The 23,820-nt window shown below is 51.1% G+C and overlaps 1 protein-coding gene and 1 pseudogene across 6 annotated transcripts in view; both read right to left on the reverse strand.

The window, feature by feature from the left end:
• CTTN (cortactin) overlaps positions 1 to 22,728 on the reverse strand; it is a 38,031-nt gene extending 15,303 nt beyond the window's left edge. For 2 of the 6 annotated variants that reach the window (XM_023186466.3, XM_023186461.3), the window contains exons 1-10: positions 21,888 to 22,020; positions 15,389 to 15,487; positions 13,461 to 13,547; positions 13,254 to 13,327; positions 10,928 to 11,057; positions 6,676 to 6,786; positions 5,594 to 5,648; positions 4,239 to 4,349; positions 1,140 to 1,250; positions 489 to 599 (exon numbers count right to left, since the gene is read on the reverse strand). In XM_023186466.3, the coding sequence (XP_023042234.1) occupies positions 489 to 599; positions 1,140 to 1,250; positions 4,239 to 4,349; positions 5,594 to 5,648; positions 6,676 to 6,786; positions 10,928 to 11,057; positions 13,254 to 13,327; positions 13,461 to 13,547 (790 nt within the window). In that variant the 5' untranslated portion in view covers positions 15,389 to 15,487; positions 21,888 to 22,020. Of the gene's footprint in view, positions 1 to 488; positions 600 to 1,139; positions 1,251 to 4,238; positions 4,350 to 5,593; positions 5,649 to 6,675; positions 6,787 to 10,927; positions 11,058 to 13,253; positions 13,328 to 13,460; positions 13,548 to 15,388; positions 15,488 to 21,381; positions 21,401 to 21,887; positions 22,021 to 22,432 lie in introns of those variants that run through there. The other 4 variants (XM_023186465.2, XM_023186460.2, XM_023186463.2 and 1 more) reach the window with 3 other exon arrangements.
• Positions 2,962 to 4,026, reverse strand: LOC111522398 (annotated as a pseudogene).
• Positions 22,729 to 23,820: the final 1,092 nt, after the last annotated feature.

Here is a 23,820-nt window from a genome sequence, read left to right on the forward strand (position 1 = left end):
CCATGTCCCCATTCCCGGGTAAATTCAGCCCCCTGCTGCAGGTCTGCCCATGTCCCCATTCCCGGGTAAACCCAGCCCCCTGCTGCAGGTCTGCCCCTGTCCCCATTCCCGGGTAAATTTAGCCCCCTGCTGCAGGTCTGCCCATGTCCCCACTCCCAGGTAAACCCAGCCCCCTGCTGCAGGTCTGCCCATGTCCCCACTCCCGGGTAAACCCAGCCCCCTGCTGCAGGCTTGGCCAGTGCACCCCCACTCCCAGGTAAACCCAGCTCTCTGGGGCACCACCCCTGTGTCAGCAGGGAGGGGTTATGACTACACTAGCTGGAGGGTTTCTGGAACTGGGAGACTGGGGGGGGTGCGCAGGACAACTTCAAACAGTGAAGACAAAACAACGTGCAGCAGGCACACGCAGACACAACACATACCAACTGACCCACAAGAACAAAGACAAACTTCCAAAACCATCTCGCAGACAGGCAGAGGGAATGTACCTTTTTGGGATTCATGCAGCTGCAATTTCTCCTGGTGATCCCAGCCAAGGGCACATTTGTCTTGTCTGTCTGTCTGCACACCAAATTTTCCTCCAAACCCTTTCACATAGTCTACATGCACAATGAAAGGCCAGAACCCATTATTAGCAGGTAGTGCGGGTCACAGGTAGAAAGTATGTTTTCAATACAGTTAAACACATTCGATTCACTCAATCTACCCTTCCCTTCTGGATCTTTGGTAATACTTTAGATAATACCCACGAAGAGGCCTCCTTGGAGAGTGGCAGGAAATAACCTAGTCTATGACCTCAGCATTGTGATTAAGCCAGACAGGACCCCACGGAAGCTCCCAGGTATGCAGCTTCCACCCGCACCACGAAGCAGCACAGGCTCACACGGGCAACACGGACGTGCGGGGTGCGGCCGCCACGATAAGCAATGCCGCTGGCGCTGGAGCGCCAAAACATGCAAGCTCCGAGTTCTTATTTAGCAGCGTGTTTCTAGATGTGCCGTTTTCAAGTTGGTTATTTAATGAAAACGAGACATCTACATTAAGGGCTGTCAATAATGCTTTGTCTTCCCTTTTCTGGAATGACCACCACCTGCCACGTTACTAGCTGCTGGCTGGAGGGTAAGATAAACGGAAGACACCTTTCTGGGACTCATGCTTCTCCGTTTTGCCTTGATACTCAAAGCCAACGGCGCTCTTATCCACTTTGTCCTTGTCGATGCCGTATTTGCCACCGAAACCTTTGGAGTAATCTAAAAACAAACAAAAAAAAGGACTGCTTTAAAGGGAGCAATGAAATCAGTGAACAAGCAAGGGTCTTAGCAGTCCTTAAGGAAGACTTTTAGCGTTTGATTAAAAAAACACAAAAATCTTTCGGGTCCACTGTAGGGCCACTGAATACTACAGACAATATTTAAAGGTGCTATTTATGTGTAATAACAGAAACATAAAGAGTGGTAAGCAGAGGTGGGGGCATGTGCCTGTAACCCAGCTACTCAGGAGGCTGAGAAGGGAGGACTGCTTGAGCCCAGGAGGCTGAGTGCAGCCTGAGCAACATAGCAAGACCCCATCTCTAAGTTAAATCATTAACTAATTTTTTAAAAATTAAAAAAAACAAGCCAGGGGTGGGGGCTCACATCTGTAATCACATCACTTTGGGAGATTGAGGTGGGAGGATCACCTGAGGACAGGGGTTTAAGATCAGCCTGACCAACATGATGAATCCCCACCTCTACTAAAAATACAAAACTACCTGGGCATGGCGGCCTACACCTGTAATCCCAGCTACTCGGGAGGCTGAGGCAGGAGGATCACTGGAACCCAGGAGGTGGAGGTTGCAGTGAGCCGAGATTGCTCCACTGCACTCCAGCCTGAGCAACAAGAGTGAAACTCCATCTCAAAAAACAAAAATTATTATTATTATTATTATTATTATTATTACTATATTATTATTATTTTAAGTACAGCAGAGGCCGGACACGGCAGCTCACACCTGTAATCTCAGCACTTTGGGAGGCTGAGATGGGCGGATCACAAGGTCAAGAGATCGAGACCATCCTGGGCAACATGGTGAAACCCCGTCTCTACTAAAAATACAAAACAATTAGCTGGGCGTGGTGGCGCATGCTTATAATCCCAGCTACTCAGGAGGCTGAGGCAGGAGAGTCTCCTGAACCTGGAAGGCAGAGGCTGCAGTGAGCTGAGATCGCGCCACTGCACTCCAGCCTGGACAGAGCAAGAGACTCTGTCTCAAAAAAGAAAGTACAGCAGACGAATTCCTGTAACATCATCCATTGCATCCAGAAGCTAGCAGGAGATGAGAGTTTATGATAAGGCTCTAAGGGGAGGAGGTGGCACAGGGGTAAGACTTTTAAAGGCCACTCTTCACAAACTGAAGCAAACAGGGGGATACCGGGAAACCGGACACACACAGAGCATCTTCCAGAAACACCAGTTCTACTCAGAATGAAAGCATTTAGCATGTCACCGTGATTCCAAAACATGAATCTCTCATGATCCCACTAAAAGTAAAAATGCAGAGGATCAAGGCCTGGGAGAGAAGGCCTGAGGCATCTGAGGAGCCTTGAGTCTGCCCAGGTGCTCGGCCCATGCTCCCAGGCTCACTGGAGTCACACACTCTCGCGGCTTCACGGAGCATGCACTGCTCACAACTGTGCGGTGTCGGGAAGAGGAGGAACGGATTGTTCCCAGGAAAGAGGCAGAGAGCAGAGGCAAGCAGCCCTGCGCAGCAGGCAGGGCCTGACCAGCACAAAGCCCAGGCCAGGCCAGTCCGCGACAAACTGCAGGCCAAGCTGCCCTTCACGCCACTGGCACTTTCCTCAGGGAAATGCCAAGCCAGAGTGGTCGGATCTTCCAGTGGTGTTTCTTGGTTCGGGGTACCTTTTTTTTTTTTTTTTTTTTTTTTGAGATATCTGAGTTTTTAAATAGTCAGGCTCTCAGTTTTCAAATGTTGGCAAATATTTTTAAAAATTTAAATATGCAGGCCAAACAAAAGAGGCGCAGGGAAACGGGCAGGCCACAGCTCTGCAGCCCTGGGAAACTCTCTGAGTGCTGGTGTACAGGTCATGCCGTGGGGAAGGAAGAACTCAGCACAGGCTCCAAGCACAACGTGGCAGTTATCTACAGAAATTTTACATTCAATAGACTTCCACCCAGCAATTCCACATCTAGGAGTTGATTCTTTTTAATAATTACTTGTGAACAAAACACAGGTACAAGAATGTTCCCTGCAGTCAATTTTCAGTCGGGTGCGGTGGCTCACACCTGTAATCCCAGCACTTTGGGAGGCCGAGGCGGGCCAACCACCTGAGGTCAGGAATTCAAGACCAGCCTGGACAACATGGCAGAACTCTGTCTCTATTAAAAATACAAAAATTAGATGGGCGTGGCGGCATGTGCCTGTAATCCCAGCTACCTGGGAGGTTGAGGCATGAGAATTGCTTGAACCAGAGAGGTGGAGGTTGCAGTGAGCAGAGATCACGCCACTACACTCCAGCCTGGGCAACAGAGCAAGACTCCGTCTAAAAGAAAAAAAAAAAAAGGCCAGGCGCGGTGGCTCAGACCTGTAGTCCCAGCACTTTGGGAGGCCGAGACGGGCGGATCATGAGGTCAGGAGATTGAGACCATCCTGGCTAACACGGTGAAACCCCGTGTCTACTAAAAAATATAAAAAACTAGCCGGGCGAGGTGGCGGACGCCTGTAGTCCCAGCTACTCGGGAGGCTGAGGCAGGAGAATGGCGTAAACCCGGGAGGCAGAGCTTGCAGTGAGCTGAGATCTGGCCACTGCACTCCAGCCTGGGCAATAGAGCGAGACTCCGTCTCAAAAAAAAAAAAAAGAAAAAAAAAAAAAATTTACAGGTCACGCCTGTAATCCCAGCACTTAAGGAAACCAAGGTGGTGGAGGATTGCTTGAGACCAAGGAGTTCAAGACCAGTCCGGGCAACATGGCAAGACCTCATCTCTACCAAAAAAAAAAAAAAAAAAAAGAAACAACCTAAATTCCACATTCAAAAAAGGAATGGTTACATGGACTATGGAATCCTCCTACGATGGGGAACTGTGCAGCCATTCGAATTAGGAAAAGCCCACATGCACTGGTACTAAAAGAACACCAAACATTTTAAGTTAAAAAATCTACAACGATCATGTGTGAGGAGAGAAAATGCCCTAGTGGGTGCTCCTGGAGCAAACGCATTACAGACCATGGGGTCCGCCCCACCTCTCTGTGACTCGTGCTTCTCCGTTTTGCCCTGGTAGTCGAAGCCCACGGCGCTCTTGTCTACTCGGTCAGCCTGCACGCCGTACTTGCCGCCAAAACCACTGGAGTAGTCTGAAGAGACAGGGCAGCCGTTAGCACGTGGGCCTGAGGACAAACTAAACTGTCCCTTTTGTTAAACTCAGCAGAAGCGTGTAGTGGTTACAACTCACAAACAGATCAAGCACACGTTTTACAGCGTACAACAAGCCACCCACTGCTCCATACAGGTGACGCTGGACCCGCTTCCTAACAGGTACACGGTGGGGACCGGGCCCTGTCAGCTGTCACACGGCAGTTCCTTTCTGTGGTCAGAAATGAAGCTGCATGCCCACTTTGAAAATCTACTGCTCAGGTAAAAGTTGGAAAGCTTCATACAAAGAACCAGTACTTTGGGAGGCTGAGGCAGGCGGATCACTTGAGGTCAGGAGTTTGAGACCAGCCTGGCCAACGTGGCAAAATCCCATCTGTACTAAAAAATAGAAAAATTAGCCAGGGGTGGAGCTGCACATCAGTAATCCCAGCTACTTGGGAGGCTGAGGCAGGAGAATCGTTTGAACCCAGAAGGAGGAGCTTGCAGTGAGCCGAGATTGTGCCACGGCACTGCAGCCTGGGCAACAGAGCGAGACTCTGTTTCAAAACAAACAAACAAACAAAACAAAATGAAAAAAATGGAAAGAGAAAGCCTCACATGAAGAAAGTCACGCAGCTGAACATGGGAAACGAGACCCTGATCCTCCCTCTGCCTGCCCACACCACAGCTACCTCCACCTGGACTGCACCGAGACTGCTTAAGGACTGAGAGCTTGCTCCCCCGGATGATGCAATGACACTAAAGAGGAAGAACTAAATAAGCTTGCAAAAAATAAACTGAGAACTTTAAGGTAGCGATATGCTTTGGTCTTTCAAAAAGAAATGGTATGATGTAATAAAGATTAATCACCAGCAGTTAAGACCGTATGTGTATAATGAAAACAAGAATTTAACAACTCTGGTTTCTATCCTTAGAGGGGGAAGTTAGCTTTTTGCTGATAAATCTGAGAGCTCTCTTCTCCAGGAGGAGCGCTGCCCAGATGAAGGGAGGGCAGCTTCCGCTAAAGCGGGAGGCTCCACAATGACAGCAGATGCCAGGGCTCCGGGGAGGCTGTGTAACGGGGAATGCATCCGTCATGTGGCATCCGCATGATCCAGAAACATGAAGAGGGCAGGGTCCTCCTTGTGGCAACAGCCACCACTCAGGAAACAGCTTCAGGTGGCCGTGACTCTCCCCATCAGGGCCCCTGGGGCGCCAGCCTCTTTCCGCGCCTTTCGCGTCTTACCTTTCTGAGAGGCGTGCTTCTCAGTCTTCCCCTGGTATTCAAAGCCTACGGCAGACTGTGATGACCAAAAACACATTAAAAAGTGGGGAGAAATCCATTTTTTCAATGTCCCTGAAACGATCTCTCTGAATTAATTACATAAAATTTTAAAAAATATGAAACACGTTATGTTGTGACCTCTGGGTTCCTAAGCCAGGTGCAGGTGGCAGTAACGCCAGAGCTCTGGCATCCTAAACGGACAAGACAACAAACGTTCCGCAAGGCCCAGTGGGCGGCGCGGGCCAAGGCGTATCCGTGGCGACCTGCCCTCCCTAGCACGTGGCGGCAGGGCGTCCTCAGCCGATTCATTCCACAGGTTTCACGAACACTCGCTTCTCAAATAAGTCATGCTGAGAACATTAATATTAGTAACAGGAATAGCAGTGGCCACCAGCGGTGCACTCCCACCAGCCAGGCACTGCGAGGGGCATCTGAGCACACCCATGAGAGAGGTGTGATCATCCCCCTCATTTCACAGACACACAAATTCAGAACCGTGGCTACTATGTCACAAAGCCACAATCTGCCACCAGCATCAGCTCCCTGCTCCCTCCAGGCTCCTGATCGCTCCTCTGTTAAACAAAAGAGCCGCCAGCCCCGAGCTGAAGAGAATCGGAGAAGAGGCTCAGGCCCAGGATGACTGCAACAACATCCGGACGCAAAGCCTGAGTCCTGGACGCAATGAGCGCATCCCGCTCCCCGGAACAGGCTCTGATGCCACTCTGTCACAGCAGCACACACGTGAGAAACACGGGCGGCAATGGTCCCTGCTGGCACATTGGGACAGACACAGGGCTGTCCAATACTGGGGCACGTAGTGAAGAGTGACCGCAGGGACTGCTGTAGCAAGCCCCCCCGCATCCCGCTTCCTCTCCCGTGGGCCCAGGCTCTCAGAGCATCCTGGGAGCGAGATGCCCGTCTCTGCAGTCCCGCAGAGCTGGAGGGCACCTGCCTGCCACTACAAGTGGCCCAATATGGCTCAGAGCTACGGGGAACACTCCCCCTTGCCCCAAACCCCCCAGCCCCAGCGCCGCATCACTCACCTGATCAACTCTGTCCATCTGGACACCAAACTTGCCTCCGAAGCCGCGGACCGAGTCTACCTGTGAGCAGTGCTTGGAAAGTTTCGACTGATATTCGTGGCCGACAGCTGACTGGACAGGGTTCAAACACAAAGCATTAGATACTGACGACACCGTGGTGCTTCACTTCCTCCCAGAGCAGGGCTGGGGAGGCCACCTCCTGCTCAGTGCAGGGAAACCTTACATGAACACACCCATCTGGGGAGCCAAGGAGGGCGCCCGACTCCTGGGAGGTCCAGGTCCTTGGTGCAGGCTTTCATGGCCCACCGCAGCCCTTGGGCTCCTGGAAGCTGCACAGGACCCCTGGCCGCAGGTTGGGGCCACCAGTGGGGATGTCTGACACCACTGGGCATGAAGAAGGGACACAGAGCCGGCAGCCTGTGGCAGGATCTGTGAGACCTGCCGGTGTGGCGGCTGCTGGCGTTTACTGAAGTGGGACCTCTGCGAATCACATGACCCAAGAATCAGCACAAAAAATAGTCTGCAAAACACAGGCTCATATTCGATTTCCGCTGAGCAGCACCCCATTCAGGCAGGAGCCAGGTGCCGGCCCCAACGCCAGCTCGCTTCAGCATCATTAATGTCGTCAGCCCCCGTCAGCGCACACAGGTTTGGGGACCTTCTGTTCGCCAAAGCCAGCAGGTAAAGCTGAGGGTTCCCCTGGGCTTTCCAGACCCGGCGCCCAGTTCTTCTGTAGGTAACGCCTCTGGGACAGCCACATCCATTCCCAGGTGTGCTGTCCACAGCTGCTTTTGTGATTCTGCAACTCCGTTCGGCAGTTCCGACGAGACCCTCTGGTCCACAAAGCAGAAAAGATGCTCCAGCCCTGACAGTCCCACTCTCAGGGCACACCGAGGCCCCAGGGTTCTGAGGCTCCCTGCTGACAGCAGAGCCGGGTCAAGGGCTCCTTCACGGACAGTGCAGGCACGTGGCCCAGCAGACGTCGTGGAGAAAGCCCACGGCACACCGGGGCCCGTCTTCTCACTCCCTCTAGTATGTGGAGCCGCTCATACTGACCCGAGCAGCATCCCACAGCGGTGCTGACACAGCAGGCAACTCAGACAGTGTCCACTCTTTCCCCGAATGAAAAGCAGGTTTTGCCCTAAGCCTCGGGCCTGTGCTGCGCCCTCTTCTTCCCACGTTTGTTCTGAGGTCGGCAGCTGACTCCTCATCCACACGAGCCATCACCTCCAAACCCTCTGTGGCACAGACTGCCCATCCATGTCCTCTGGGGGCCCACACAGATGAAGGAGTGGCAGAGGCAGACGTGCCAAAGGGATTCCCCAGCATGAGTTTTCATCAGAAGGAAGTTACAGGAAAATGGATCTAAAGACATGCCCAGAATGACAACCAGGCAAAGTTTCCAACTTTTTGATTGAAAGGGATTCATCTCCAAAATTGCATTTGATTTTACATTGACAAAATCACGTTATTAAACAGTCATGCTGGGGAGATTGTACCTTGAAGCCTGAATGTGTAGACTCAGGGCTACGGGATGCAAGGAGACAAGGGAGCAAGAAGGAAGCCTGCCCCGTGTGAGGGGTGTCGTCACCACCGGTTGCAAGGGAAAGGTGCGGCGTGCTAGGCCCCAGCGTCAACAGAATCTGGACAGCCCGTCCAGGCTGCTCTCACGTGTGCTGGTCCTCAATGTGTTCTTTTTTTCTGGAAGTCTGTAGCACATATTCCTCAACTCTCCCCAAGTGCTGGGATTACCGGCTTGAGCCACCGCGCCCGGCCTATTCCTCAACTCTTAATGCAGAAATTTCAATGTTTTATTTTTTTCAATTTCTGAAGTGGGCAAGTTACAAACAACTTAAGCCATTTCCCCTTCAGTCTGGAATCTGAGTTTATCTATTTATTTCCTGAGACGGGGTCTCTCTCTGTCGCCTAGGCTGGACTGTAATGGTGCGATCATAGGACGCTGCAGCCTCCACCTCCCGGGCTCAAGTGATCCTCCCTGCTTAGCCTAGGCTAAGTCCCAAGCAGCTGGGACTACAGGTGTGCACCACCATGTCCAGTTAATTATGTTTTTGTAGAGACGGGGTCTTGCTATGTTGCCCGGGCTGGTCTCAAACTCCTGGGCTCATCAGATCCTCCTGCCTCGGCCTCCCAAAATGCTGTGATTACAGATGTGAGTCCCGAACCTGGCCCTGAGTTATTTTTGACAACGTATTTGTCCCGTGGTGCTGACCCGAGCTGAGAGCTAACCTGGCCCAGGTGCCAGCCGGGACTGAGCAGCTGCAGTAGCCCTTGCTGGACTCGCCCTGCCAGGAGAGCTCTCCAGCTTCAGCTAAGAGGTGACAGCAAGACTCCACAAGCACATTGGCCTAAGAGGTGGGGCTCATGGCACCGGGCCAGGCACGAGGAGAGGATGACAAGTCCCAGCCCTTGAAAGGCCCAGCCCAGAGGGGAGTCTCCCTGGCAAGGACAGCAGGATGAGGCAAGGACAGCTGACGAGGGAAGCAGAGGCTGCCATGGAGACGGCACAGGAGAGAGGGAAGTGAGGGCTCTTCCAGGGAGCCTGGCACTCCAGAAGGCCTGAGTTGCAGGTTCCAGGGTGAGTGAGATTCGGGCTGAAAAAAGGTGCAGTCCAAGCAGCAGCACAGAAGCCACAACAGCTTCCCTACCAGGCTTTCCCTGACACACTGCCTTTCTTTTCCCCAATATGTAACTTTCCCAACCCAGAGCAGGGAGCCCCATTTTTAGAATAAATTTCTCTCTGCATTAACTCCCCACAAGCCCTGTAAGCACAGGGCTTGTCTCAGTCTGGGCTGAGAAAGGCTTCTACCGACTTGCTTCGCTCACTGCACTGAACACATGAACTCCGTCTGTCCATCTGCACATGCTTTGTTCACTGCACTGAACATATGGATTCCGTCTGTCCGTCTGCACATGCTTCATTCTCTGCACTGAACACAGGCGTTCGTCTGTCCGTTTGCACATGCTTCGCTCACTGAACTGAACACGGGGTCCATCTGTCTTCACACGCTTCGCTCACTGCACTGAACACAGGGGTCCGTCTGCCTGTTTACACTCCTAAAAGCTAGTGGACTTTTTTTAGACTTCAGAGATGATGATTCTGCACACACTGCTCTCCTCAGTGTCAGCGCATCTCTGTGGTAGTGACACAGCAACATCCATGTCTCCTTCCTGCAGATGGTCCCTCACCCCACTCCTCCCCCAGGCTATTTATGATTGTGGTTTGGGGGGCCCTGCCAGGCCACCACATCACCTACTCTGCAGGGGACAGAGCAAGGTGCAGCTCACTATGACATGGCAACATCATCCCGTGCCCAGCTCAAATGTTCATCCGGCTGGTGCACGAGGCGGGAGAGGTATGGAATTACCGGCTGGAATCCGACACTGGCTGAAACACTTCTTTCCACAGGGTAAAGGCAAGCATCTGTCAGGTCAGAACAAGCTTATGTTGCTCAGACTCAAAAGTTCACCTCCAGGATGTCTGTTTTACTGAAGAAACATGCAAACACACCACGACCTCTTCCATCTTCTCTCCAGGAAGGAAAAGGTAGCCCTCCTGAGCTAATGGGGCTCCCTTTCTTAGGGTAGAGAGGACCTAAAGTACGGGTGGAGCTGGAGGCATTTGGCCAAAGTCCTCAATCAACATCTGCATGGCAGTTTGCATCCCATCAATGATGGCTCCTGGGAGGCTCTCCCAGACCTCTCAAATAGAGCGAGCACTATCCCCAGCCTGATGGGTGCCCCATTTAGACAAGGGACAGACTGCTCTGACAGTCACTGAACGCATGAAGCATGTTAGCTAGGCCTTTGGCTGAATTTCCGTGTGTGCTGTGAACCATGGGGGCCTACCGAGTTGACTTTGGTCTTCGGACTAGCATGACTTAGGCTGCAAGCTGGAACCGGAGGCATTGACAATGATGACACCTGGAGCCAAGATGCTTCTGGACTTCTGTCCTGATCACAAGGCTGCCTCTGAGGGCCAGTCTCCCGCTCTGGGCCTCCCCACGTACCACCCGTGCTCCAGCACCTCTGAGGGTTCTCAGCGAGCTTTGAAGAAAGCTAGAGTACTTCATGAGCAAGTCCGACCAACAGGGGTCTACTATGGGCAAATCTCAGCCTCAGCAGATTGACTCAAAACTGCTGATCGAAGGAAAGTCTGAGGGACGACTCTGCCACTCAGTCGGGTGGTCCAAGCGCACCAGGAGCCCGGCACAGGCAGCCGCGGGCCACTCACCTTATCCATTCGGTCTTGTTCCACACCAAATTTCCCTCCATAGCCGTGGGAGGCTTTGGGTCCTGTTTCAAGTTCCTTCTCCTTAAGGGTCTGATGTTCTTGAAAGACATTCTCCCTCAGCTTGTGTATGCTTGAAGGAAGAGATGGAAACAGGAACAAATCAATAAACAGATGTGCAGCTTTGCCTCCCGGTGTGATAAATAAGAACAGGTGACATTATATTTGTAAATCTGCCTATCTGACGTTCACCAATTCTCTCCCTGCACTGTGCCTTCCTGACTATTCTGCCAGCTGGTACACCCACTTCGGCAGTCCGCAGTGTCAGACGCATGCTCCGTGGGAGACAGAACGTGAATCTGAAGGCAGACAGTGGGGTCGTCCCAAATCCCCGCTAAAGATGGCTCTACCCAAACCTGGCCTTTATTCACACACAGAGAACAGGAAAGCCAGTCTGTAATCGTGCAGAGGTAGAGGGGAACACGAGGCTATGCCCCTTTCCAGTCACTGGCAGAAGTCCAGTGGTGCTGAACATGTAGATGGCTCGTCTGTACTTGAAGTACTCCAGCTTTTTTATACATTCAAAGATGTGAGGAAAGCGTTTCAGAATTTAACATCTAAACGCCATTGACAATGTTTAATACAGCAGATGATGAAACAGATGACAAGGTGTGCTCAAATCTGGCAGGCAGGACACAGCTGTCATTGAGAGACCCCAGCGTGGTATGAAGGCCACTCTGGCATTCACACTTTCTGCCCAGGAGACACCAGGCCACCACCTTCGACATCTGGACAACAATGCTACAACTGAGGATGAAATACAAACCAGGCTCGGAAACCGCCCAATACCCTGGTGAGCAGGGGAAAGACAGACGCCACTCCTAAAATCCGGGAAGGCCCCAGAGCATGAAGAACGGGCAAATTCCCCACATGCTCCTCTCTGAATTCTAAGCAACCCGAGGCTTTTGTATTGGAGAGTTGTTTTTTTCTCCAAGCCACCCTATAAGACATGTTTTGAAGCTACAGGGAACAGAAGAGATGAGGAGAGGTACGATGACTCAATGAATTCAGGAGTCTGCTTAACGCCATAGCAAATACCCAAGGCTACAGTGGACTCCTAAGTCAGCCCATCCCAGTCTCTTGTCCTGGGCAGCCGCACGGCCACTGGAGTTCCGAAGTTGGTTCTGTGGAAGGGAGTGTGCTGAGCAAGCCAGGGAGGGACTAAAACTTGCGTATAAAAAGCCACTGTGGGCCAGGTGCGGCAGTGCACACCTGTGATCCCAGCACTTCGGGAGGCTGAGGCAGGGGAATCACCTGAGCCCAGGAGTTCAAGACCAGCCTGAGCAACAAAAGCAAGACCCCGTCTTTAAAAGAAATGAAAGAACTTAGCTGGCCATGGTGGTGTGCATCCATGGTTCCAGCTACTTAGGAAGCTGAGGCGAGAACCCAGGAAGTCAAGGCTGCAGTGAGCTATGATTGCACCACTGCACTCCAGCCCGGGTGACAGAGTGAGACCCTGTCTCAAAATAAATAAATAAATAAATCTTTAAAAACAAAATAAAAAGCCACTGGGCAGACTGTGCCTTCTTTTCTGGATGATGGACTGAATCTTTCTCAGCTGAAGGGACCATGGCCAAGCAGGACAGTCTCGCCAGGACACTGAGGCGGTCACCGGGTCAGTGGTGCTGCCTTCACAGCCCGGGAAAGGAGGATCCACTCTGAACCCAGTGTGGCCTAAAATAAAAGTCTGAGCACATTTTAAATGTTCCTTTTATCTACACTTCCTGAGGAAAAAAAAAAAACTGCCCCAAGAGCTGGCATTTTAGATAGAGAAACAGTGACAGGGTTCGCTCAGTTCCCTCCTCCAGGCGTTTGATAAGAACACAAAGCTCACAGTACCCCACCATTAACACACAATCATTTCCAGATAAGAAAAAAAGGGACAGGGCATTTAAGGTCTCAGTTACTCAGACGTCTCATACTTCAGAAACCTCCTGCGTGTAAGGCAGAGCTTGGGGAAGGGTTCCCTGAGAAAAGCTACAATACTGAGAAGCAGACACTCTAAAATTATAAACATGGAAATTGTCTGCAATGGGAATTTAAAAATTACTGAGCACATAAGTATCTAAATATACACATATAAACACACACATTACATACACACACATATATGTGTGTGTCTTATATTCATTTACTGCATGGTATCAGGTCAAGAAGATAAAAGCAGTTTCCACACAGGCTGTCCCTCCACAGACGACCATGAGCTCTGTTGCACCTGGGGCTCCACCCACAGAGGGGCCCTCGGGAGGGTGGTGGCGACGCCTCTTACTTGATATGCTCCTGGTGCCCGGAGCCCTGCACGGTCTTGGCACCCCATCTTTGCTCCTTCTCACTCACGTCATTCTGAAAAGAAAACCAACTAGTAAATCTCACAGCCTGGATTGCGACACCAACAAACCACCACCCCATCAAAGAAAAACCCAGGAGAGCCACTTCCACTTCACGAAAAAGGAAAGCAAAGGCTGGCGGCTCCTACCACAAAATCAGGGTCGGTCTCCCAGTCATCGGCCCCCGCATCATCCTGGGTGATGGACACAGCGTGGCCTGCTGAAGCTTTCCACATCTGAAAGAGCGGCCGGGGAGGGTTACGGAGGCCTCAGGGTGCCATCCACAGAGGCCAGAAGATGAGCCCTTTGGCCAAAACTACCGAGATTCTAGGCGACCCAGGAGGACGAGGCTGCAGGACCAGCCAATCCTTCATGATCCCTAAGCCTGAATGACAACCACAGGAGTGAAAGAAGCTTCCCCTCGGGGTTCTAATACTGCTGTCCCCTGGCGTCAGAAATATATTGCAAATACTCTTTGGCTTCAACTCAAGTGAGAAAATTTTCTGCAAAATAAAAAGTCGGGTGTGCACTTACTGCATTCATTAAGAACATATTCCCGTCCTGCCCAATCATATGATAGCTTCCAACCAAAAATAAACACACCGTGTGTTATATATTATAAATACACTAAATGTTACGAATGGTAGATCTCACGGTATGTGTATTTTATCACAATTTCTTAAAAAGTGCACCCATTTTGATTTCAAGTGCTTACTGAAACGATAACAATAACTTTCCTAATTCAGACTTACAATTTAATAAATGTTTCAAGTAATTTATCAGAGAATTGCTTTACTCTCTACTTGGGAGAAAACAGAACTCTGTTATAGAGAACAATGGCACACCTGTAAACCCTAACAAGACAATTCTTCTTGTAACTGCAGTGGTAAAATCGAAACTTTTAAGGGTTTAAAAAAAAAAACAAACTATGTATAAAAAGAACTGATTCCTTTTCCACAGAAATGGTAATAAAATTTCACATAGGCCACAGAGCAACTGAGAGATTATTTTAAATCAAACAACCAGAAGCTGTGCCCAGGGGTCTGAACTGAGGACACCCAATTCACTTTTCCTCAGGTGCCATGTTGGGACTCTAGCGCCCTGAATCTGAACGGGACAAAAGCCCTTGGCAGCCTGAGAATGTCCCATCTGGCTCCTCCCCGTCCAGCCTGGCTGGGTCTCAAGTCCAAATCCAATGTGACAGTGAGGGACCAATCAGAGCACCATGCTCTCAAATTTCTAGATGCGACTTTGTCTCTCGGGGAAGAACTGTCTGCCAAGGGGTGTAGCAGGACCAACAATGCCCCTGGAACCTCGAGTCAATGCCCAAAGCATGGCAAGAAATTTCCAGAGTGATCTGCTTTTGCCAGGATTTTAGAGAACAGATGAATTAGAATCTTAGAACTGAAAGGCACAACCAGTCCGTCTTGTCCCAATGCGCCCATTTATAAATGAAGCAACGGCTGCAGGAAAGAGAAACGGGATGCTCAGTCTCCGGCCGCCCCACGGCACCACGCTGCCCTGGCGAGGGGGCTGCCCGCCCGCGGAACTTCAGCTGCCTATGGTTCCCACCACTGAGGAAGTGGCTGCAAGAAAGGCCGGGAGTCCCTGCAGGGCTGGGACTTCAACCCCAAGTCAAAGGTGAAAGAAGGCCGGTATCTTTGCCTGGTACTTTCTCAGGCTCCTCAGGGAAAGATTAGCAGAGAACAGTCTCCGCTCCTCTTCCTGGAGGCAGCTTCACCAGGGGCGGGGCAGGCACCTGCAAGCTTCACAGACCTGCACCTGGGGGCCCCACCCACTTTCATAGGGTGGGGAAGGGGCCAGATTTCCCCCTCAGCGAGGACAGGAATGAGTTCCCTTCCTCAATTCCAGAGTTTTCTGCAATTGTCTCCTCTAAGTCATACACAACAGAAACCTGACTTCATCTTCTAAACAATGAAATTTCCTCCCAGAAAATTATCATCTCTCTCCCAGTAAATCCACAGACACAGCAACCTCCCCCGTTTCCTGTTAAAGGGATTTTTGCCCTTTCCATCCACAGGAAAAGAATGTTAGGATGTTCACCAGGCACAAGTACCTTTCTTTCCGCTTGGAGATAAAAGGTTGTTCACAAAACTCTGTTTAAAACACAGAGGAATCCAATGAGGAATTTCCAGGCATTGGAGAATGATTCCGTCTGTAAAAAGATTAAGAGTAAAAGCTCAGAAGGATGTCTGTTGAGCAGCTCCCTGGGCAAACCCTTCTGTGTGGAGATCTTTTTAGAAAACTTCAGAAATCCTCCCAAATATAATAAGGTTTTGTGATGAAATCTGAAATGAGGATAGAAGATTTGCATTTTACTAATAAAAAAGTTCAACACAGAGAAACTAAAGAAATAAGTTTTAAAAGATTTCTAACTACATGATGATTGTTTTTTTTGTTTGCTTGTTTTTTGAGATGGAATTTTGCTTTTGTTGTCCAGGCTGGAGTGCAGTGGCACAACTGCGGCTCACTGCAACCTCCACCTCCCACGTTCAAGCGATTCTCCTGCCTCAGCCTCCCGAGCAGCTGGGACTACAGGCATGAGCCACCACACCTGGCTAATTTTGTATTTTTAGTAGAGACGGGTTTTCTCCATGTTGGTCAGGCTGGTCTCAAACTCCCGACCTCAGGTGATCTGCCTGCCTTGGCCTCCCAGAGTGCTGGGATTACAGTCATGAGCCACCATGCCCGGCCTACATCATGTTTCTTAATGAATGCAAACAGAAATTACCGCCTTAATTGCTAGTATGCGTTTACTGTTTGCTATAATTCTGAGAGATTTTCACTTTTTATTCATTCTAATTAATAACATTATAAAAGAAAATTGTTACTGTGAGCTTTTTAAAACAATAACATAAGAAAAACACTCCTTGAGAGGATCTGATATGGCCGGGAGAAAACACAGGTACGGTGACTGTCTCAAGACATGATAGCAGCAGCTGGAGAGCCGAAGAGGAGGAGGCTGCATTCGTAATGAACGTATATGGTTACTGCACAGGGAGCAAGACTCCAGTTCCCCAGAGGGTGGCCAAGCACATGACCCCTTCCCTAGGACCACACATCAGCCTCAACTGGACACCATACTGCTAAACATCACACGTCGACGAATGAAATCCCCTTGTCCCTAGGAACAAGCTGGCCACAGGCAGAGTGGTTTCTCATGCATTAGGTACTAGGGGATGGTGCCTGGCTGGCCCTCCTGGCAATTAAGTTCCTATGTGGTTCCTGACCCAACTATTTGCTCCATCTCTCTCCCCAATTCCCTTTGGCAATCCTAACTTCTCCAGATTGCTTGGTACATTCTGGTTACTACAGTTATTAGTGTAATCAGCAGGCATCTCTACAACTCTGTCTAAAGCATTAGCCAGACATGGTCGTGTATACCTGTAGTCCCAGCTACTCAGGAGGCTAAGGTGGGGGAACTGCTTGAGCCCAGGAGCTCAAGGGTGCAGTAAGCCATGATCACACCACTGCACTCCAGCCTGGGAGACAGAGACCCTGTCTCATACATAAATCAATCATAAAGTAAAACATAAAAAATCTCATGAGCAGCTAAGGATAGGCTCAAATCCACAATTTAATATTCTCAATATTTGAAATTTTTTTTAAAAAATCACAAAAATAACTAATAGAAAATAGGCTTGATTATTTTGTGGCTCCAAAGATAAAGCCTCTAGACCCCTACCTCAAAACCATACAGAAAAATTAACTCAAAATTGAACTAAAATCCTAAAAAGGTGTAAATTTTTGTGACTTTGAATTTGGCAATAGTTTCTTAGATACGACACCAAAACACAAGAGGAAAAAAATAAATTGTACAAAATTAAAAATTCTGTGCTTCATCAAGAAGGTGACAAGACGATCCCAAGAGAAAACTATTTTGAACCGTATATCCAGAATATATAAAGCACTCTTGGCTGGGCACAGTGGCTCACGCCTGTAATCCCAGCACTTCAGGAGGCCAAGGCAGGCAGATTACCAGGTCAAGAGATCGAGACCATCCTGGCCAACATGGTGAAACCCCGTCTCTATCAAAAATACAAAAATTAGCTGGGCATGGGGATGTGTGCCTGTAGTCCCAGCTACTCGGGAGGCTGAGGCAGGAGAGCTGCTTGAACCTTGGAGGCGGAGGTTGCAGTGAGCCAAGATTGTGCCACTGCACTCCAGCCTGGGCAACAGAGTGAGACTCCATCTCAAAAAAAAAAAAAAAGGAACTCTTATAATTCAATAATAAAAAGGACAAATAACCCCATTTAAAAATGAGCGAAGGACCTGAAGAGACATTTCTTCAGAGGAGATATACAAATGGCCAACAAGCTCAGGAAAAGTTTGTTCAATGTCATTAACCATCAGGAAAACGCAAATCAAAACCACAATGAGAACCCAACTCATACCCACTAGGATGACTCAAATAAAACAGACGATGACAAGTCTCAGCAACGGTGTGGAGAAACCGGAAGCCTCATCGACTGCTGATAGGAATGTTAAATGGAAAAGGTCTGGCAGTTCCTCAGAAGGTTAAACTCAGGTACTGTATGACTCAGCAACTCCACTCCTAGGTCTATGCCCAAGAGAAATAAAGTATAAGCACACAAAAACTTGTGCATGAGTGTTCAGAACAGCACCATTCATAGCAGCCAAAACACGGAAACACTCCAAATGTCCATCAACTGATAGATACATAGCCTGTGGTCTACCTAACACAAACGCATTATTTCCACCACAAAGAGGATCCAGCAGTGACACCTGCTGCAGTGTGGAGGGACCTCAAATCCATTACACAAAGGAAAACCATGCACAAAAGACCACATATTATATGATTCAATTTCTAGGAAATGTCTGGAGCTGGCAAATCTACAGAGACAAAAGATACATTACTGGTTGCCCAGGGCTGGGCGGATGGCGGTGGTGGGGATCGGGAAGTCATGGCTAAAAGGTACAAAAGCTTCTTTTTGAGGTGATAAAATTATTCTGAAATTGATTGTGGTGATAGTCGTACAACTGCATGAAGATCCTAAACACCAGTAGACAGTACACATTAAACAGGTACATTGTATGGTATGTGAATTTTATCTCAATAAAGCTGTTACAATACGGTTCAAAAGATGATGAATCTGTCCAACCTCAACATTACACCTTCCTTGCAAATGTCAGTGTACAAATCAGATTGCACAAACGTGACCTCTTGCTGTCTAGACAGAGTGAAAAATTCCTCTATACGAGAATTTTTTTTTTTTCAGAGTCTTGCTCTGTTGCCCAGGCTGGAGTGCAATGGTGCCATCTTGGCTCACTGCAACCTCTGTCTCCCAGGTCCAAGTGATTTTCCTGCCTCAGCCTCCCGAGTAGCTGGGATTACAGGCATGCACCACCGCACCCAGCTAATTTTTTACGTTTTTAGTAGAGATGGGGTTTCATTATGTTGGTACAGGCTGATCTCCAACTCTTGGCCTCAAGTGATTTGCCAGCCTCAGTCTCTCAAAGTGCTGGGATTACAGGTATGAGCCACCACGCCTAACCGCCCCCCACCAGCCTTTTTTTTTTTTTTTTTGAGTCAGGGTCTTGCACTGTGCCCCAGGCTAGAGTGCAGAGGCACAATCTCAGCTCACTGCAACCTCTGTATCCCAGGCTCAGGCGATCCTCCCACCTCAGCCTCCCCAGTAGCTGAGACTATAGGAATGCACCACCACACCCAGCTAATTTTTTTTTTTTTTTTTTCAAGACGGAGTCTCACTCTTTTGCCCAGGCTGGAGTGCAATAGCGTGATCTTGGCTCACTGCAACCTCCACCTCCTGGGTTCAAGCGATTCTTCTGCTTCAACCTCCTGAGTAGCTGGGACTACAGGCGCCCGTCACCACGCCCGGCTAATTTTTCGTATTTTTTTTAGTAGAGACGGGGTTTCACTGTTAGCCAGGATGGTCTCGATCTCCTGACCTCATGATCTGCCCCCCTCAGCCTCCCAAAGTGCTGGGATTACAGGTGTGAGCCACCATGCCCGGCCAATTTTTCTATTTTTAATAGAGATGGGGTTTCTCCATGTTGCCTAGGCTGATCTCGAAACTCCTGGGCTCAAGCAATCCACCTGCCCTTGGCCTCCCAAAGTGCTGAGATTACAGGTGTGAGCCACTGAGCCCGGCCAAAGAATGTTTTAAATGACGGGACAGAAACGTCCATCTAGCATCAACTTTCCATTAGCCTCAGCATCTATGGCAGAGCAGGAGGAGAAAGGAAACAGACATCTGCTTAGCCAAAATCGCCATCACAGGCACACTTTCTACACCACACTTACTCAAGGGAAACCCTGCCCCCAACATTTACTCTGTTCACTCAAAGCAGTGTGTGAGCAGATGGGGTGGGCTGGGCCACAGGGAAAGCCAAGCCTGCTCCTGGAGCACAGTCCCCTGCTCTTGGCTGGCCCAGGCCATGGGAATACTGCAACACAAGGCAGCAACCAGCGCTCACAGCAATTCACATTCTCAGGACACCTTTTTCAGAGCATCTACTGCATGGCACAGACTGAATATCTGAATTGCCAATTATGTGCACTGTCATTTTAAGTGTTTTCAAAACAGGTCCATCAAAATGCTACAATTAAAAGTCAGCTTTAGCTGGGCCTGCAGTCCCAGCTACTTGGGAGGTTGAGGTGGCAGGATTACTTAAGGCCAGCAGTTCAAGGTTGCAGTGTGCTAGATGGCACCTGTAAAGAGCTGCTGCACTCCAGCCTGGGGACAGGGTCTCGCTCTGTCACCCAGGCTGGAGTACACTGGTGCGATCGTCTCACTGCAGCCTTCAACTCCTGGGCTTGAGATCCTTTGCCTCAGCGTTCCAAGTACTGGGACAACAGGTGCACACCAGCATGCACAGCGAATTTTTTTTCTTTCTTTCTTTTTTTTTTGTAGACACAAGGTCTCCCTATGTCACCCAGGCTAGTCTGGAACTCCTGGCCTCAAACGATCCTCTCACTTTGGTCTCCCAAAGTGCAACGATTACAGGTGTGAGCCACTGCACCCCCGCCCCAGGCCAAAAGAAATTTCTTTTCAGTAAGATTTAGCAATGGGTTAGCTTCCAGTTCTAGGGGACCTAATATCAAAACAACCCTGCCTCCCCAACTTTTTATAGAGTCCCACTTAAAAGACTCTTCCTTGTTCCTTGAGTATCTGGCGAATACTTCTCTAACCAAAGGAGAGACAGGACTGACTCAGTGCTCTGGAGCCGGTGACTCACCCACACGGTCAAACACGGGAATAGAGGCAGGGGCAGGCGGCCGGCCCCTCCTGCACCACAGCCTTGGGCCCGGCCGGGCTTGAGGGCTGGATCATGCTTAATGACCTAGTGGGTGAAGTCCCCCACTTGACTTAGAGCGTGTGCAGCTAAGTCAACACCGAGCCCAAAGGGAGCGCATGGGATTGCAGGGAGCGCTCATCGGATGCCTCCGGAGCTTCCTTCAGCAGAAAATGAATTCCTCCCCAAAGGGCCCGACACGTCCACAGATTCCAGTGGGAGGAAGCCCTGTCCCTTCCCACCCGAGGCCTTCCAGCGCTGGGGATTGGGCATCCGTTAGACTATCCAGGTGATGGAAACGTAACAGAAAGCCCCACAGCACCGTTCTGGTGATTTTAAACACACCCCGAAGGAGGGACGGTTCCAAATTTAGAGCCTCACGACTAGCTGCAGCCGCGCCTCGCTGCCTCCATTGACCTGATTGCAAAACCTTCGCTCAGGTACAGGCCGGGTAGATCTCCAGCTGCTCCGCCACGTCCCACAGCGAGCCCCTCAAAGCCGCGGACCCCAGGCGCCTTGACCCCGCGGACCCCATCTCTTTCCCCTGCACACGGATCCCTCCCCTCGGACCCTATCCCTTTTCTCTGCGCCCCGACCCTTTCCCCTCGAGCCCCAATTCCCTCCCCTCGGACCCCATCCCTGCAGTCCTGCGCCTGGACCCCTTCCCGTCAGACCCCAATCCCCTCCCCTCGGACCTCATCCCTTTCCCTCTGCGCCCGGACCCCTCCTTCTAAAACCCCTCGCCCTTTCCTTGAGACCCCCCACACCCACCTTCCACGGCTCCTCCAACCCCGGCCCCCGCCGCTCGGACCTCCGAACTCCACAGGCCCAGCCCTTCCCCCTCGGGCCCCAATCCCTTCCCCCTCGGAGCCCATCCCCCTCTCCTATTCCCTCGGACCCACGACCCCTCCCACCCTGGCCCCTCTCCGGCCCTGGGGCCCTCCAGGGTCCAGGGACCCTCCCCTCAGAGCTGAGACCCCCACATTTGGACCCTCTCCAACCTTCCTCCGCGGACCCCAGCCCCGAGCCTTCCGTGCCCCTCTGCCCCCTGAGGCCCAGACCCGTCCTCGTGGCCCTCGCGGACCCCCGGCCCTCGCCCGGCCCCGCCCCAGGCCGGAAAAGCCAGGCCACTCTGCCCCGGCCCCCGAAACCGCGAGCGGAAGAGCGGTGAGACCGCTGCGGCCGCCGCTTCCTTCCCCTTTCGCGGCCCGGCGACGCCACAGGAGGGAAGAAGCAGAGCCGAGCCTGCATCCCGGGCGGACGTCGCGCTAGCTCACCGCCGCCTGGGGTCGGTCCGGCCGGGTCGGCTCTGGATCCCGCCGCGCCCGCCGCTCCCAGGCGCCAGGCTCTACTTCCGGTTCCGCGGGCGGGGGCGGGGCCACATCCGGGTCCCCCGCGCGGCCCCGCCCCCCGACCCCTCCCCTTCCTGCGTCCCGGCCCCCAAGAGCCCCGGGAGTCCGCCAGCAGCTGGCGAAACGCGAGCCCGGCCTGTGACGAGTTTGCAGAGCGCGCTCGAAAGTAGCGTTGCGCGCGCAGACGAGGGGGGCTGAGAAGCACACAGCCCACGGCGGGGTCTCAGGCTCCGCGGCGCTTCCCGGGGCCGAGGGAAGGAAGCCAGCTCAGGCGATGCGCATGCCTTGAGCCCGGGAGCTGGGAGCCTCTTCATCTCTTCATCTTCTCTTCGCGCGCACCCAGCCGTCCTCGTCCGCTCACCATGCACCCGTCCAGAAAGGGCCACATGCGTGCCAGCGACGCGAGCCCCGGCCACAGGGACCTAGCAGCCTAGAAGGTGAGTCAAGCATTAAACCACATGGGTACTCACCTGGGAAGTGAGATAAATGCCAAGAAGTGAGAGTTTCATGACATCGTACTGGAGAGACGGTAGGACCTGAACCCCTGGGAGACCAGAGGTTTCTTTGGGCGATTCACATGTTAGCCAAGATGTGAAGGCCCCATAGGAGTAAACAAGGTAAGGAGGGAAGAATGTTCCAGGCCAGGCAACAGCAGGTTCAGAGGCGCAGAGGCAGGAAAGGTCTTGCAGCAGGAGAACTGAAGGAGGCTCAGCTCAGCATGGCAGAGGGCTGGTGGTGCAGCGGAGCTGTGGTGTGAGAGGTCAGGTCATGCAGGGGCCGAAAGAGCACAGCGAGGACCTCCGTCTTTATTCTGGGAGACATGGGAAGTCCTTGGAGGAAGTTAAGCAGATAAGAGACATCATGAAATTTGGGCCAGGCGCAGTGGCCCACGCCTGTAATCCTAGCCCTTTGGGAGGCTGACATGGGAGGATCGCCTGAGGCCAGAAGTTCGAGACCAGCCTGGTCAGCATAGTGAGACCCTCCCCGCTGGCCGCCCGCCATCGCTAAATAAATAAATAAATAGGACATCATGAAGTTTGAATTGTAATGAGATCACTCTGGCTGCTGTGTGGAGAATGGATGGGAGAAGGGCCAGGTAGAGCCTAATGTAGCCAATTCAGGCAGACCACTGGTGGCAGGTAAGATGGGGAGAAGTGGATAGATGCAAGAGGCATTTAGAAAGCTAAACTGTCAGATGTGAGGATGAACTGGGAGTGCGGGTGGCGAAAGGAAATGTCAGGTGTTGATCATTTCTTAAAGGTAAAATCATGACTTTCATACATATATAAAATAAACACGTCCAAAATTTTATTTAACTCAGTAATGAATACATCATAGTTGTTACAAGTTGTTTAAAGAATTTGGCCAGATGGAGGGGCTCATGCCTGTAATCCCAACACTTTGAGAGGCCAAGGCAGGAGGATTGCTGGAGGTCAGGAGTTTGAGACCAGCCTGGGTAGCATGGCAAGACCCTGTCTCTACCAAAAAAACATTTTTTTAAGACAAAAATTAGCCAGGTATGGTGGCGTATACCTGTGGTGGAGGCTTAGGCAAAAGGACCACTCCAGCACAGGCAACAGAAACCCTGTGTCAAACAAAAACAAAAACAAAACTGGTGGCCAGGCACAGTGGCTCATGCCTGTAATCCCAGCATTTTGGGAGGCCGAGGCAGGTGGATCACTTGAGGTCAGGAGTCCGAGACCATCCTGGCCAACCTGGTAAAACCCCATCTCTAATAAATATACAAAAAGTAGCCAGGCATGGTGGCAGGCGCCTGTAATCCCAGCTACCTGGGAGGCTGAGGCAGGAGAATCGCTCAAACCCAGGAGGTGAAGGTTGCAGTGAGCTGAGATCGCGC

The sequence above is a fragment of the Piliocolobus tephrosceles genome, chromosome 13, assembly GCF_002776525.5.
Source record: "Piliocolobus tephrosceles isolate RC106 chromosome 13, ASM277652v3, whole genome shotgun sequence".
NCBI lineage: Eukaryota > Metazoa > Chordata > Mammalia > Primates > Cercopithecidae > Piliocolobus > Piliocolobus tephrosceles.